The 16,469-nt window shown below is 43.1% G+C and overlaps 4 protein-coding genes across 4 annotated transcripts; 3 read left to right on the forward strand and 1 right to left on the reverse strand.

The window, feature by feature from the left end:
* Positions 1–143: 143 nt before the first annotated feature.
* Mco1 (Multicopper oxidase 1) lies at positions 144–6,090 on the forward strand (the record flags this gene model as incomplete). Its single annotated transcript, XM_017090302.4, has 4 exons — positions 144–336; positions 3,066–3,247; positions 3,313–5,397; positions 5,452–6,090. Coding segments are annotated over 4 exons (2,859 nt in total), but the record flags the coding sequence as incomplete, so codon positions are not given.
* Positions 6,091–6,582: 492 nt separating this feature from the next.
* Fbp2 (Fat body protein 2) lies at positions 6,583–7,531 on the forward strand. The gene is made up of 2 exons (XM_017072532.4): positions 6,583–6,968; positions 7,029–7,531. The coding sequence occupies exons 1-2, from the start codon at positions 6,645–6,647 to the stop codon at positions 7,473–7,475; spliced, it is 771 nt and encodes a 256-aa protein (XP_016928021.3). The 5' UTR covers positions 6,583–6,644; the 3' UTR covers positions 7,476–7,531.
* Positions 7,532–8,793: 1,262 nt separating this feature from the next.
* Positions 8,794–11,552, reverse strand: FucTB (alpha-(1,3)-fucosyltransferase 10). Its single transcript, XM_017069936.4, has 4 exons — positions 11,206–11,552; positions 10,186–10,592; positions 9,517–9,694; positions 8,794–9,455 (listed from the first exon to the last, which is right to left on the reverse strand). Exons 1-4 carry the CDS (start codon positions 11,425–11,427, stop codon positions 8,955–8,957), a joined length of 1,308 nt encoding a protein of 435 aa, XP_016925425.3. The 5' UTR covers positions 11,428–11,552; the 3' UTR covers positions 8,794–8,954.
* Positions 11,553–12,369: 817 nt separating this feature from the next.
* scat (VPS54 subunit of GARP complex scat) lies at positions 12,370–16,465 on the forward strand. Its single transcript, XM_017090225.4, has 2 exons — positions 12,370–12,834; positions 13,540–16,465. Exons 1-2 carry the CDS (start codon positions 12,647–12,649, stop codon positions 16,172–16,174), a joined length of 2,823 nt encoding a protein of 940 aa, XP_016945714.3. The 5' UTR covers positions 12,370–12,646; the 3' UTR covers positions 16,175–16,465.
* The last annotated feature ends 4 nt before the right edge of the window (positions 16,466–16,469 follow it).

Genomic DNA, 16,469 nt, shown 5'->3' on the forward strand with positions numbered 1-16,469 from the left:
TGTGGCTAAAATCAACAGCAACTTCCGCATAACCATATAAAATAACTCCCAAAATTTATTCAAAAAGAGACAATCATTGCCAAAAAAAAATCAGCCACCCAGCAACAATTGGGATACTAACCAAAACAATAACCTCAAATTGAATAAGCGTAAGCCATTATTATGACCAAATGAGCCGGCCCACAATAACAAAAACAACAACAAGAAAAACCAACAACAAAATGAGGGTTGACAACAGCAGATTAACAGAATTATCTCGGCTAACAGTCGTCTTAACAGCGCTGCTGCAGTTTGTGAGTCACGCCAATGGCTTGCAAACTGTAAGCCAATCAGCAGGTGAGTGCATCGAAAACAATTATTTAAAATATAAGTAGGCAATTAAATTTTAAATAAATTTTTTTTAACATAACATATTTATTTGAATATTAATATAGTTCTACAGATAAGACACATAAAACCCTTTTCACTTAAATAATAATTACAAATTTGAACCAAAAACGAGGTTTTGGAAAACATTCTTGGTATGAATCTTTTAAGCAAATGAAATAAAATATGCATTTTAAAATAAAGTAATACTCAATCTTTTTTGAATAAGTTGTATTGGTTTTTCACGACTTTAATACTTAAATTCCCATGTACATATACTATTTTGATGTGCCCATTAAACCCAAGACCTGTGTAATCCGTCAGAAGCTTCACGTGGCAATTAACGCCCAGCGACCTTGGCCAAATTAATGCCGGCATAAACATTAGCATCGCGTAAAAATATACACTTACATATATATTTTCTTTGGACAATGTAAACAGCGATTGACACTCGCATGCGAAAAATAAGTATCTGCCCACCTGGCATGTGAATTTGCGTAAGTCCGGCAAATAATCAAGCAAGTGCTTGATGGTTAAAACAAACGTCGGTAGTCGGCGAGCAGGCAATCATAATAATGGCCATAACGAGCCAATAAACGATGCAGCCCAGCGCTGAAAGCCCCCGACCCACTCGCACTCACACACTCACCGAAAAACAGTCAATAAACGCGGCCTTAACGCTTAACTCACAGATATCCGCCTAACGGAGTTGGCTATAAGTATGTACATATGTACGATGTACGTGCAGCACTCGCATATAGTATAATTTATATGCCAAGCAGCTGCTGACATCGCCCAGTCTCCCTTAAAAAAGGGAGGAATAAAAGAAAACCCAACCAGGATGAGCTGAGTCCCATGTGCCTCAAGCCTATATATCACTCCACGACAAAACTGTTGATTCATTCATGAATAATGTGTTTTGATATTGAAGAGGTTTTTAAAGTCTGTCTTCAGGATCTTGAAAGAAATTCCAAAAACTTCTGATCTTAGCAAAGCTGTGTCAAAAATGACTTATATGCATATCTTATAAATTAAAGCTATAAATCATTAAACCAAACTGTTAAAAATGGGCAGTCAAATAAGCAATGTTGGGTATGATTTGTTGCTTTAGATTGATAGCTTACGTACTTCAGAATGTACTATACTAAAAAAATATATTTTGTTGGGAACAAGTTATTGGGATCTTGCCTAGACTGTAAAACCTAACAAAACCAACATAGAAATTAAAAACATTAACATTAAAACAAAACAAACATTAATGATTTGTTTTCTTAAAATATTTTTTAAAATATTATTTTTATAAAATGTTTCCATGATGTACAGCTTACAGGAGAACTTTACCTATAGCTACGGGGCCTTAAGCTCAAGTTTTTTTTTTAGTTCAATTGGACTACTTGTATGGATTTTATAACTTTTAGGAAACGTGTAACTTTCCAATTTTATTGTTTTTCTTGGTAGCTAAACAAAACCTTGTTATCAGCTTATCGAATTCTTAATCACAATTTCATTCTATCGTAAAGTTAATTGTTTCTTAATGAGAGTGTATTTTTTAACAGTGATTTTCCGATTGCCAGTGGTTATTGTTTCTATTTTCACGTGGTGTTGATTAAAATTGCGAAATAGAATACTTTTGTTGGGCTTAACTAAGCTGTTTTCATGACCACAAATGTTTATAGGCCGTGTTTATGGTAGGGTCTATGAAGATTAGTAAAGCACTTGAATTTCCCATAGATCCGCCGGCAATTTCCGAAGGCAATCTCATGCTTACTCATTCCACGTTGGCTAAGGGCAAACACTGAACTTGAATTATCCGTTTAAATGATATATTAACGTTTAGCGGTTCGGGTTACCCCAGTTGATCCGGATCTTGATGGGATTTTAATTTGCATTTTATCGCCTTTTTGAATGTGGGCAGTAATTAACATACGAGTGTCGACACTTGTCGCCTTTTACGTGAGCAAATCGGCTATCCAGATAAAATAACTAAAGAATGTGGATCTAATTTCATACTAAACTGTTGAAAAATAGATTTATTAGTAATTGGATCAGATTTCAAAATGCACTTACTGCCTTTTAATAGATTAAAATTTGTAATATAGAATTTTATAGCTTGCAAGGAACATTAATTCCTTTTTATACGCAATTATTGTATGCAGAACTGGTTCTGATTTAAATGGTGAAAACCAATTAATAGTACCCATAGTAATTCTCACTTTCATAATAGTTCACACATGTCTATCAATTTGTGACTCAGAGTTCAAGGCACCTGGTTCCAAACAATTAGCACGAGTAATGAACATTTATGAACTAATAATAGCACTCTGAAATTTATAAGAATTCCCAAGTGTGAAACTAAGCCATGCATTCAATTAAATTAGCTATAAATTACGAATCTCAGGCGCGTGATATGCCGCCAAAAATACAACAAAGAGTGTTTTGGTCTCAAATTGTTTGTATTTGTCTTTTGTTTTCGGTCTTTTTTGTTTACGACACAGAGAATTATACATATTTGCCAGAGGTTTTGTGTTGCGATTGTTTATTAGGCTGAAAAAAGAACAAAGCCGAATAATTGCTTGAAGAAAAATTTTCCTAAGGCGTTTGTTACTATTAATAAATAGATAATATTGATTGAGGGGAAGTTTTTACCCTCTGGAATTTACGTTGTTTTTAATCAATAGTATTCTATTCTATTTTTATAGTTGATAACACCATCTGTCTGTACCAAGAGCACAATACCACTCACCGCAAGGAGATCGGAGCTGTGTGGTTTGCCTCCAATGATCCTTGTGTGGTGTATTCCTGTGCAGCTGGCGTGGCCAAGGATCCTCAGGCTCATATTGTCGTGACTCAGGTCGATTGCAATGAGTTCTATTGCGAAGTGGTTAGTAGGCAATAAACTCTATCTCTAAAGTATTTCTTTCTTATCAATGTTTTCTTATATTACAGGGCTCGGAGCTGCGTAGTGTCGAGGGCAGCTGTTGTGGGGAGTGTGTGAGGACCCACTGTCAGCACAACCACACCCTATATGCAGTGGGTGAATCCTGGCACAATGACGCCGATTGCACTCTTATCGAATGCGGACGTCTGGATAATGGACAGATTGTCATGAATACATACCAAAGAAATTGTCCAGAACTGACTGAAGAATGTCCACCTTCGAGATTAGAGGAGCGAAACTGTTGTCCCTACTGCAGACCTCTCCAAACTGCCAGGATTGAGGAACTTCAGGATATCGGAGAGGAGGCCACAGATGATATTTGGACCGCTGAATGGTATCGCAACCATCCCTGCAACCGGGATTGTCAGGTGGGAGCCGAACCCATGACCTGTCGTTATAACTTTGTGGTTGAATGGTATCAGACCTTTTCGAAGGCCTGCTACGATTGCCCCCGTAATCTTACGGATTGCTCCAGACCCCATTGCGTCATGGGTGATGGTCTAGAACGAAGTATCACTGTGGTGAATCGCATGATGCCTGGACCATCGATTGAAGTCTGCGAGGGTGATCAGATTGTGGTGGATGTGAAGAATCACCTGCTGGGCGAGAGCACCTCCATACACTGGCATGGTCTGCACCAGAAGAAGACCCCCTATATGGATGGTGTTCCGCACATCACCCAGTGTCCAATCACTCCCCATGCAACCTTTAGATATTCCTTTCCAGCTGATCTCTCGGGAACTCATTTCTGGCATTCGCACACTGGAATGCAGAGAGGAGATGGTGTTTTCGGGGCACTGATCATTCGAAAACCCAAGACTGCTGAACCACATGGAGGGCTCTATGACTTTGACCTCAGCGAACATGTCATGGTTGTCCAGGATTGGATACACGATACGGGTGCCAGTATCTTTTCCTATCATCATCACTCGCGGGGCGATAACAAGCCCCACAATCTGCTTATAAATGGCAAAGGTCGCTATTACAACCGCATTTGGGCGGAGGCCAAGCAAACTCATCGCAGAGCTGAGGAGAGGACCACGCAGCCCGTGGAACCACTGCCCAAATCGCAGGTGGATTTTGTTCAAACCCTACCAAGACAAGCTCGCCTGGCCAAAGCCAATACCACAAAGCTCTTTCCGGTGAATTCGAGGCAAAAAAGGGGTAATCTCAATGAAATACCCCTTGAACTAGTGCCCCACCAGGTGTACTCAGTTAGAAGAGGCTTCCGTTATCGCTTCAGGATTATAAATGCAGAGTACCTTAACTGCCCCATTGTGGTTTCTGTAGATGGTCATAACCTAACAGCAATCAACTCAGATGGATACGATATCGAGGCAATGGATGTGGGCTCAATAGTTACCTATTCCGGTGAACGTTTCGATTTTGTGCTGAATGCCAATCTGGAAGTGGGAAATTATTGGATTCGGCTAAAGGGTCTGATGGATTGCAGCGAAGTCTTCACCTCCGCCTTTCAAGTGGCCATCCTGCGTTATGAGGGAGCTCCAGATGAAGAGCCTACTGCGGAGTTGAGCTATGGCCACAAAGCAGAGGGTATCGAATTGAATGTAATGAATCGCGGTCCTGGATATCCGGACACCAAAACCGTGGCGGAAATGAGGGCTCTGCCCATCTATGATCATGTGTCGGGCATTGATCACGATACCCTCAAACCGGAGGCAGACTACAAGTTCTTTATCTACTATGACTTCTATACCAAGAACAATCCAGACTTCCACGACAAGGATCTCTATGCCATGGAAATGGAGATGACCCAACAGAATCGACTTTACACCCCTCAATTGAATCACATTACCCTGGACTTTCCATCGATGGCACTTCTTCCGTCAAGGAGTAGGCTTAAGGATTCCGACTTCTGTAACGAAACAAGTCTGATGGAACAAGGTATCGATTGTCGCAAGGAGTTCTGCAAATGCCACCATGTTCTCCAGGTTCCGTTGGGCGCCGTAGTCGAAATGATAATCGTGGATGAGGGATTCCAGTACTACGCCAACCATCCCTTCCATTTGCACGGAAACGCCTTCAGAGTGATGGGATTGGAGCGATTGGGGGAGAATGTTACCATCGAAATGGTGAGTAATTCAAAATGGTTCTATATTTAATTTTTAAAAACCTTTTCCATTTAGATCAAACAATTGGATCAATTCAATTTACTCAAAAGGAATCTGGACAATCCACCCGTCAAGGACACAGTCACTGTTCCAGATGGTGGTTATACCATCATTAGATTCGAGGCCTCCAATCCCGGCTATTGGCTATTCCACTGCCACATCGAGTTTCATGCGGAGATTGGCATGGCCCTGGTCTTCAAAGTGGGTGACGACGATGAGATGGTCCCAGTGCCTGAGAATTTCCCCACCTGCGGCGATTATAACCCCGATTTAAAATCTGATGGGGACAGTACAGAAGATTTGGGAACTAGCAAGCCAACAACAGGAACTCCCCCAAATGCTGGAGGCGGAGTATCGGGCTTGGCACCCACTTTGATTACTCTGATGATTAGCTTTATGCTCGTGAAACTTTAACGATAAGAAAATACTTTGGAAAAGGAGAGCACAACCCAAACTTGCCAAGCGAAATTCAGAGATTATTTATTGACGACGAGGGAAGTACGTGGAGATCAAGTTGATTTTGATTTTGAATGATATAGAAAATATTTGTTATCTAGCATTTGTATATATTCCATAGCCCGCATCGTTGTAGCCTAAACATCTGTGATTGTCTAAGAAATTGTAATAAATATAAATTAATGTTTTTATAAGGAATCTAAATGTTTGTAATGGGAAGCAAGTTTATTATAATTATTAGAATTGCGGATATGTTGTCTTGTATCAGAAAGCTAATCTTGTAATATATACAAGTGAATACGATATTTCTTTAAAAAGTTCTGATGCAAATATTTATAATCATTGCAACATTGTCTTTAGCGAATTCTGAAAGTTTATAATGAGGAATTGATATGTTGTCAGGTGGTGTTGGGACGCCAACGCCCTCGATGTCGATAGCGGTCTTATCTGGTCCCCACTGGCAACAGCTGGTGACGGGCTTGTTGTCGTCTTTTCCAGCCGAAAGTATCAGCAATGGGCAGGGACCTGATCTTTAATCCCTTGACCCCACGAAGATAGCTGAAATTATGGCGCTGTTATTGCATTCTGAAACAAAGTTATCAGAAAAGCTGGGCTGAACATCTGGACTCGGTGCATCTGGGGTGTTATATAAGAGCAGTCACCTACTAAGGCTAAATCAGTCAGAGTCAGTCACTCATCCCATCACAATCCAGCTTTAGTTAATCCCAAAAAGCACCTAACCTCAAGCAAAAATGTTCGACTGGACCGGTAAGAATGTTGTCTACGTTGGCAGCTTCAGCGGCATTGGCTGGCAGATGATGATGCAGCTGATGCAGAAGGACATCAAGATGATGGGCATCATGAATCGCATGGAGAACGTCGAGATGATGAAGAAGCTGCAGGCCATGAACCCCTCCGTTAAGGTGGTTTTCATGCAAATGAACCTCATGGAGAAGATGTCGATCGATCAGGCGATGAAGAAAATGGGCCAGCTGATGGGCCACATCGATGTGATGATCAATGGCGAGAGTGTGCTGCTCGACAAGGATGTGGAGACGACGATGGGCATGAACCTGGTAAGGTGTCCTTAGGTTTCTTCAAGAATTTCCAATTGATTTTCCAATCTTTTCTATCAGACTGGCATGATCCAATCGACGATGATGGCGATGCCCTACATGGACAAGACCCAGATGGGCATGGGCGGCATGGTGGTCATGATGTCCTCCGTTTATGGATTGGAACCCTCTCCCGCCTTTGCCGTTTATGCCGCCGCCATGCACGGCATCCTGGGATTCACCCGCTCCATGGGCGATAAGATGATCTACCAGAAGACCGGTGTCATGTTCATGGCCATGTGCCCGGGACTCACCAACAGCGAGATGATGATGAACCTGCGCGACAACATCACCTGGCACCATTCCGAGTCCATGGTGGAGGCCATCGAGAGCGCCAAGCGCCAAATGCCGGAAGAGGCTGCCCTTCAGATGATCAACGCGATGGAGATGATGAAGAACGGCAGCATGTGGATCGTCAACATGGGCCAGCTCAAGGAGGTCATGCCCACGATGCACTGGCAGATGTAAATTGCTTAGCTAATAAAGAGTGGCAAAAAAGAGTGCCACGTTTGAGAGATTATAAATTATGTGTTTACGAAAAAAATAATTGGGAGCTTGGCTGGAAACATAAAATCACATTACCTTTTCCCAATTCTGAGATCGTACCTCCCAAAACATAGAACTTAGCAATCATTCAGAAACATTTCTCATCAGTCAGTCTTGTACTTTTAGCTACACACACGGCTACACACAAAGTGCAGAAAGAATAACTAGAATTTTACAAAATTGTCGTTAACATCAACCACATTTTTTTAAATTTACAAACTTTTGGCTTAAAACTTTTTGGGCAATGTCGAGTCCATTCAAAAGTAGTTGCATTTACTGTAGTGATGAGGTGTCGGTATGCTCTTTCCTGGGATATCGGTCCAGAATTCCTGTCGACAAGTCATTGGCCAGGTCGATCTCTTGCAGTTCCGAAGATTCGGGTACTGAAAACGCCTCCTCAAAAAGAGCTTGCCCCAGTCAAAGGTCACGTCAATCGAAGAAGCCCAAAAGTACTCTTAAATGTTCTACCTTTAAAAAGCCTTCGAAATGTCAAAAACAACGACCAAATCCGTCCATTAAAAAAGCCTTGAAGGAGAAAAGAAAGCTTAACAAAGAATCGGAGAGTTGTTCACCAGAGCCTCTTTTTAAAGCTGTTATTTTGAGAGAGATGATAAGGCTTGGAAGACAACCAAAAACAACGTTTGGAAAGGTTGCAGAGAGCGCTCGGTCTAGTAGAAAATGCGCCCCAAAAAGATCGTGTAAAGCTGAGAATCTGTCAGAGAATCCTGCGAATCTAATGTAAGTAAAATAAAGAACCAGCTTGTGCAAAACAATAATCTTCCCTTAACCAACATTAAATCCTTCTAGGGAAATGCTGTTTGGAACTCAGGGAAATGCAATTGAAAATGTCGTGGAATTTGAATCATTCAACTCATTTATCTCGAATGAGGTGCCAAGAACACCTCTCGAGCACGAGGTCCAGGTGCATAATCAAGACTATCCGCAACAATTGGAAAACTTAGGCTCGGCAAATTCTGAATTTGAGCCGTCTTTGTTGGATTTAGATGACGCCGAGGTTGTTGATGATCAAGTAGACGAAAAGTTGTCAGGGACGGCACCACACTATGTTTTGGAAGAATCGGATTCAGCATCAGACAATAATTCCAACGAAATCAAATCCTCCATGAGCAGTCAACATAACATTTCTACATAAGCAGTGATTATATTAATAAATAATTAATATCTAATCATATCTTAGTCACTTATTCATAAAATAAAGTCCATACCAGTTCAAAAACAGTTCTTTGGATACCTTATACCTCAACGAGGTATATTTATTTTAATTCAGATTTTTAATTCCAAAAGTGGAAGATTATTTTGAGTAAGTAAATATATTATCACATGGTAAAATCTAGTTGTTACAGCCAGAGAGTTATTGATGTAAGCTTTTACATTTTAGATCTATTTGCATTGATTACTCTCCATCCTCCGGTTAAGTTCAGCCTCAAAGTCAGCTTCATTGAAGCTGTGGTTTCGGTGGAAGAACTCGTCGAGTATCTTTGCTTGGCACTGGCCCACCTCCATCATGGATCGCCAGTCGGCGACATTCTGTGGCATTTTTCCATCCTCCAGATGAGCATACTCCGGTTCCAGGGGGCAGTTGTAGTGACGACGGTCGGCCATTACGTCCCTGGCGGTGTTGATCACATGGTAGCAGACAGCACACTCAAACTTTTCAAAGAGTGATGCTCCCGGAGACGAATCGCTAATATGGTACCGACGCGTGACAAGGTTGTGGAGCAAATTCTTGTTGGAGATGGGATTGCGCCAATTCAGTTTATGCTGGCGATACGAATCGTACTTGACTTGATTTTCCCCCAATTCAGTCAAAAACTTGGCCAACTCTCTCGGGTTGGGAAAGTCGTTTACAAAAACAGCAGACTTCTTATTCGGCTGCCAGTCCTACAATATTTGTGGCAAATAATTAGGAATTGTGGAAACCTGTATAACAAAATGCACTTACCTTAATTGTGGGTGAGCCAAAGTAAATGGGAACCACTCCCATTATCAAAGGGCGCCAGAACTTTTCGGTAATGTAGTCAGGACAGGCAGCATTCTCAAAAGCAATCATGAACTTGTACTCGGACAGGAAACGCAGCAACTCCGGTGAATAGAGATTATTCAAGTAGTCCTTCTGCAGGCTGCAACAAAACGAACGTACATCTTATATTGTTTTTGATTATTGTAGAAGGTTTTCTTCTATGAACTAAAATTGTAATTATTTTTTGGATGCTCTTCCAGTTATATTTCGCCCATTGAAAGGCGTCTCATTGTCTTCGTTTCTCTGGCGTTCTAGCTCCAGGATCGCATTATTGTCGGGCAACAGAGTTGCCTCATTTAAGGCCCCTTCCTCCAATAAACGAGGGTCCTGTTGGCAATTGCAATGGGTTGTCGAAACGTTGCCCATCTGCGTACGGCAATGGTGGCACGGCAACGATCCGAACAACCGCACCCAGCACTCCGTGCAGCAGATCTTGGGGAGCTCGGCCGGTCCTGGCGATGTCATGATTGTCTATGTCTAGGGTTTTCCGTATTAGGTTGTTGTATATATGTGATGTAGACCGTGTGGCAGTTATCAGTGAGTGAGATATAGTCGAGTTTGAATGGGTCACAAAAGGAGTAGCCTACTTGCCTTTCAGGCAGATCTTTGTTTCGCAGGCAGCTGCCGTATGAATCGATCGAAAGGTGCTTCATCAGTTCCTTCACGTAGTCCTCCCTTCCAGACATCGTATCGCAGTCGCTTTGGAGGAACACCACCGATGGGGACGGACGATATGCATATTTGGACTTCCCAGCAAACGGAACATAGTAGTCCTTCGAGGTGAGTGCCTGGCCACTGGGCAAGTACTGCGTGGTCAGTGGAAAGTTGCTGAAGCGGCTGAAGGTCGAGGTGAAGTGAAAGTGGCGGAGGAACTCAACATTGGACACGAACGGAGCATTCCTGGGAGATTCTTCATGCAGTAGGGCCCATACTTGATGCTTGCTACGGGGAAGTGGAAAGTCGCCTGTCTTCACATTCGAGCCGTAGAACAGAACGCCCTGTTAAAATAATATAAAATAAATATGGTTTGTTTTATAATTTAAAAGTTATTTCAGTCCTTTAGGCCTTAAATCCTGTGATTCTACATTATCTATTAAGAAAGACAACAACACTTACAATCAGTGTTTCCTTTAAGAATGTTTCGATGAGCAAACCAATTAACTTTTTACATTAATTTCTAGTATAGTCTTAGACAAAATTAAGAAGGAAAAGTATTTTCAAAGCTAATTATACGAAATATATTAGTAACAATCTAAAGATGGTATATGATATCTAAATATAATATATGATATCTAAATATGATATATGATATCTAATTATGATATGTTTTTAAAAAAGTACTCAGATCTTTCTTTTTTAAAACTTTTTGAAATCTTTGATAAAATACACTTCCACCGCTGATGTATCGAAGATATTAAAAACCTAGAGAGCCTATGTTTATATTTAACTAAAGTCTTCTGTGTTTAAGCAAAAGAAAGTGGACTATACTTAGTATAATCCATAATTATAGTCTCTATGCTGTGGAACAGGGTTTCGGACAATCTTTTTGTGTTATTCTTATCAAGCCGGATGTGGAGTAGGAATTTAAGACTCTAGACAATGTTCACACACCCGGGACATCGGAAGGCGGCTGCGCTTGTTGGAGATGCGGCAAGTGTGGATGCCGCACTGCCGCACCTCGTCGTGGCTCCAGGACATGTCCCTGGACCACCAAACCAGCTCCACGGGACTATCGTGCTTGGAATTGTCGAAGTTGATTTTGTCGTAGCAGAAGAACAGAATGGTCAGCCAAATGCCGAGCGCTACTGCCAGGTAGCGTCGTGCCAGCCGCATGGCTGTCCTTAAAGTCCGCGCTTACAGGATGTTAAAGGTAATTCCGCGCACTTTGTTTACGATTCAAAAAGCCGGTGCGCCGCAATTTCACTAGAGCGGCTTAATTTCGACTGCAGCCGTCAGCTGATTTTTGCGAGACACAGTGTTGGAAAACGCCTCTTCGTTTAAATCCCACTCTACACGATACGACCTGTAATGGATTGCATGATGTGTTCAAAAATATTTATTTAGGTTTTATATTTACCTATATATTTACATATTTATATATATACCTATAAAAAGATTATGTATTAATATTATGTTATAGCATATTTACTATAGCACTGCTGAGAGCAGGAGCCGTCGTTATTGTGGAATAATTTTGAAAAAAAAACTATAGTTTTAAATATTGTTACGGCTTCCTGTAGCATTCTGCTTGAAATATTTTAAAAATGCTTTGTTCCAGGCTTGAAACAAATTAGTCCCATGGCAATGGCAAAAGTAGAAACTTCAAATATAGCACAGCATTTAGAACCCTGGATTATAACGTTCACAAATATATTTTCGCGAAAGAGTCTCCCTCTAAAATTATTCTGTTTCTAAGTCAATGTTTTAAAATATACTTTGAAGCAACCAAATGATTAACTAATTTTCTCACTTGTTGAGTTGCTATGCAGCCAGGAAATACAATGCTTATAAAATGTATTCTTATAATCGACATTCATAATTTTATTATATTATGTATTTTTATGTAAATTCCGAATAAGTCTCTCAAGTCCTTGAAAAAGATGTGAAACTATAACTTTTTTCAAAATAATAACCAATATGTTATTTTTTTATTTTGTTTAAATAACTCTTTAAATTTTTTTTTGTACCTTCATCATGCAGATTTCGACATGCGTGCTTGACCGTTTCCATCCCTCGCCAGCTGTCATTCAGTGCGTCGTCGCTTCGCAACACTGCAGTTCGTCATAATATTGTTCCACTTACAACTGCTCAATTAAGCGACCGCAGCAACAGAAACACCCATTAATTGGACGAAATGCGCCCGTTCCGCCTCCAGTAAACGGCCAACGAGAGTGGAGTCATCGCGGGGCAAGCAACATGCAACATCTGGCCGAAAAGAGCGTCGAGCGAAGGTAGAAAACAAACATTGACATAACACGTCAACGGTTGGGAGCAGCAGTCGAACCACCGGGGAAACCATACGGCGCGGCACTCTAATCGCAGAGCATGTGTTATGGCCACGACAAGGTCCGCCGGAGATGCCGCCACGTCCGTTGAGTCCGGATCGGGACCGGGAAGTGCCGGATTCAGGAAACTGTCCACGGCCAGTGGCGGTGGAATCGCCGGAGGAGCGGCGCCCAGCTGGCAGAGCTGCTACTACTGCACCCGGGAGCAATTCAAGACCATCAGCGACTTTGTCAAGTGAGTGGCGACCGCGAAGTCATTGCCTTCATTCCATATACATATTTTACAACTCATTTTATGTACCTTAAACCGATTTTATCTTAACTGTACGATAAAGTACATTCATATGTATGAGTTTCAATGATAAACAGCAGCTAAAACTGAACAGGCAGCAGGTAAAAGCAACGTAATTTGGGTAGCTACAGTCGAGCTTTCATTACTCGAAGTCTATAGGGGCATCCCAGAAATATATTTCGACCACATATCAACCGGAAGCCAAGCCTCGGTTTTTTTTGGAGAAAAGATAATAAACATTGCTGGCACAGCTGAAACTTTAGAAAATCAGATTTCTTGGGTTGTAATAGAGTATATGAAACTATGAACCTTCATACCTCGATTTTTGCTCTGTCAAGATAGTGATTTAAAACCTGGTAGCTCAACTGTTTTACAATCCACCTGGTTTAAAAATATTTAATCCCAATATTGTATGGTAACATACAATTGACATCATACACTCATAATAAATGAGTATAGATAAGTAGTACTCAATTTATAGCCTAGTTCGGGAGAAAGTTTAACCACCCCAAATCGTACTTAAAAAGGTTTAAAATCGAAAGTGACGCATTTGAAAGTACATCGTAATTACTAATTTAATAATGAACTATTAGAACTATAAGTTTTATAGATAAAATCTAAAATAAGCACTCCCATTACCCATTTCAGTCACCTACGCAATCGCCACTGCACCCGGGAGGGCGGCTCCTTCGTGTGTCGCTATGGCTTCAATGGAGTATGCGCCTCCCTGCCACTGGACGGAGTCTCAGACCGCGACTATGACGCCCATGTGGCCAAGTATCATGTCAACCAGCACACGCGCGAGATGCCTCCCGAATGGGGAGTCTACTCGGCCGCCCAGAACCTGCCAGCAGTGCTTAACGATCCCTCGCGCGGCAAGCAGAGCAACCTGTTCACCAAAAAGTGGGGCGAGCACTTTGTGGAGCGTAGTCATGTCCCAGCATCGCCCCGTTTGCCGGATATAACCCATGCGGACTTTTCCGTATATCTGGGCAGCATTGGAAAGCGATATCGCTGGCACGAGCGCCGTCAGCAGCAGCTGGAGCGCGATAAACCGCTGGAGAATGGAGCACAAGGAACACCTGGACCGGGAAGTGGTGGTCAGACACCCACGCACTTGAGTTCGGTGCCTGAGATTTTTCTTAAATCGCAGCTTCAGCTACATAACCCGGTCACCTTCAAACAGGTGTTTCCTAATTACATGCAAACCTCTGCTTCAAGTCCGGAATCCCATCAGCAAACTGGGCGCCAGCTGCAGGAACAGCTGAGTCAGTATCTGGACATGGTGGAGGTGAAAATTGCACAGCAGGTTTCGCAGAAATCGGCTGCATTCTTTCACGCCATGACCACACAGCATGCTATTTTGGCTGAAATGGAACAGGCAGCGGACCAAGTGCGTCAGTTAAGGGCAGCCCTGGCCCAACTCCACAGCCATTCGGTTGTGGATAGCTTCAAAGTGCTGCGTTTTGCCCAACGAAGACAGCACTACAACCTCACACTAGACAAGCTCCGACTGATGGCCACCGTGCACAAGACCCAACCGATGCTGCAGCTTCTCCTGGGCACCCAGGACTATGTGGCTGCTTTGGATTTGATAGGAACCACCCAGGAGATCCTTTCCGCCGAACTCCTCGGCATTCACTGCTTCAAGCACCTGCCCATGCAGCTAAGCGAGATGGAGAAGCTAATTGACAAGATGCTAACCACGGAATTCGAACGCTATGCTGCCGCGGATCTCAATCGACCGCTGACGGATGCCCTCCGTGAGACGGACAGCGTTTGCGCCGAGGAGGATAAACTGGTTGCCATCGTGATGGGTCTGCTGCGGAAGCAGAACTTCTCTTTTGTCCAGGCCTACCAGCAAGAAGCCATTGCCACCATTCGAGCCATCATAAAACAACTGTTGATTGAGGTTTTGGCGCGCAGTGACAGCGATCAAGAAATCAGCTTAACTGGGCACGGGGAGCAGGCCTTGGAGCTCACCCTGCCCGAATGGATTGCCCTCCTGCAACGCTCCAGTCAGGCCTTGGTTTCTATTCTCGAACGCATTAAAACTGTAGTGGGTATAATGCAGCAAACAGCGGATGCAGCTGTGGGAGCCCAGGATGCAGTGAATCTGATAGATTCGGAAGCCTTTCTGAGTCCTGGGCACCACGAGCAATTGAAGTCCCAGCTGCAGCAGCTCCTTCAGGCCGTCTGCCATTACTGCCATGAGCGTTGTGCCAATATTGTTTCCCCTCAGAGCCTGGAAAAGAGTTCGGCGAGTGAGCAGGAGCTCTCCCAACTCTCTGAGATTGTGGAACAGTTTGGCGAGACCACAAGGAGCATTTGTGGAGTGGCCAGTGTGCCTCTTCAGTTAGCCTTAAAAGTCCAGGCATCGCGATACGCTCAAAGATTCCATTCAGAACGGAAACAGAAGTTGTCTTTACTTCTGGATCAGGAGCGCTGGCGCCAGGTTGATATTCCCCACGAATTTCAAAGGATTATCGAACGTATGGCCGCCGGAGACTATGCAAAACCGGAGATGAGTAATCTGATTAGCAATGGCACAGGCAACCCCGTGCTACTGGTGGATGGTAAACAGCCGTACACTTTGGTTAGCGCTTCGCTGATGCTCATCCGAATGCTGTATGAATACGGAGGAAGTGCCCACAGGCTGCCATTGCTAGCCAGCTATCATGCCCGGAATGTGGTGGACCTGCTGCGGTGTTTCAACTCACGAAGCTGCCAACTCATTATCGGAGCAGGCGCCATGCGGGTGGCTGGCCTGAAGACCATTACTAGCACCAACCTGGCACTCGTTTCTCGAGCACTCCAACTGGTTCTTTGGCTGCTGCCCAAGCTGAGGGAGCACTTCCAGGCGATGAGTGGATACGAGGCCATCGAGCGAGACTACCATGGTCACATCAAAGAGATCGAAAACAAGATACACGGGATAGTATCCGAGAGGTTAGCAGCTCAGCTGGAAGCCTGGGATGCACGACCACCAATACCTTCTCAGACCTTCCGTCACATCTCCCGTCATCTAGTGAAACTCCACGAGGCCATCGCCGGAGTGCTGCCGGAGGCACAGATCCACGAGATCTACGGCGTCGTGCACCGAAACTTCAAGGACAAGATGCGGGAACAACTGCTCAAGTTGAATGTGAACAACAATGGGGGTCCGCAGCATGGAGTGGTGACTTCGGAGTTGACCTTCTACATGGAGACGCTGCGCACACTGAAAGCCCTGCCCGCCGAGCAGCTGGACAACGGTATTCTGGAGGAGATCTGGCTTTACTGAGCATCTCGAAGTATTCCAAAAGGTTGACGCGGAAATCCTCCGACCGCCCAGCCGAGTTCGTCTTCATTGTTTGTTATCCTTGTTTTATTTATACCATTTCGATCGACGCGTCTAATTTGTTTGCCACTGTACATTGCTTGTACTTTTATGTTCCGCCCTATAACAAAAGGAAATGGGAAATGTATCTCTTTTGTTGCGCACTTTTTATAACATTTAAGCTTAAAGTCACTGAAAAGGCTTATGATTAAAGAATAGTAAATAATAAAAATCGTAAAAATGAGAATAAAATAATGGC

This window comes from Drosophila suzukii, chromosome 2L, assembly GCF_043229965.1.
Source record: "Drosophila suzukii chromosome 2L, CBGP_Dsuzu_IsoJpt1.0, whole genome shotgun sequence".
NCBI lineage: Eukaryota > Metazoa > Arthropoda > Insecta > Diptera > Drosophilidae > Drosophila > Drosophila suzukii.

Excerpts from the sequence above, each read along its gene's own strand:
- scat (XM_017090225.4), top strand. The coding sequence starts at position 12,647 with ATGGCCACGACAAGGTCCGCCGGAGATGCCGCCACGTCCGTTGAGTCC. Across the intron at positions 12,835-13,539 it reads ACCATCAGCGACTTTGTCAA|TCACCTACGCAATCGCCACT; the intron begins GTGAGTGGCGAC and ends TACCCATTTCAG.
- FucTB (XM_017069936.4), bottom strand. The coding sequence starts at position 11,427 with ATGCGGCTGGCACGACGCTACCTGGCAGTAGCGCTCGGCATTTGGCTG. Across the intron at positions 10,593-11,205 it reads GCCGCCTTCCGATGTCCCGG|GGCGTTCTGTTCTACGGCTC; the intron begins GTGTGTGAACAT and ends TTATTTTAACAG. Across the intron at positions 9,695-10,185 it reads AACAAAGATCTGCCTGAAAG|CCTGCAGAAGGACTACTTGA; the intron begins GCAAGTAGGCTA and ends GTTTTGTTGCAG.
- Fbp2 (XM_017072532.4), top strand. The coding sequence starts at position 6,645 with ATGTTCGACTGGACCGGTAAGAATGTTGTCTACGTTGGCAGCTTCAGC. Across the intron at positions 6,969-7,028 it reads CGACGATGGGCATGAACCTG|ACTGGCATGATCCAATCGAC; the intron begins GTAAGGTGTCCT and ends CTTTTCTATCAG.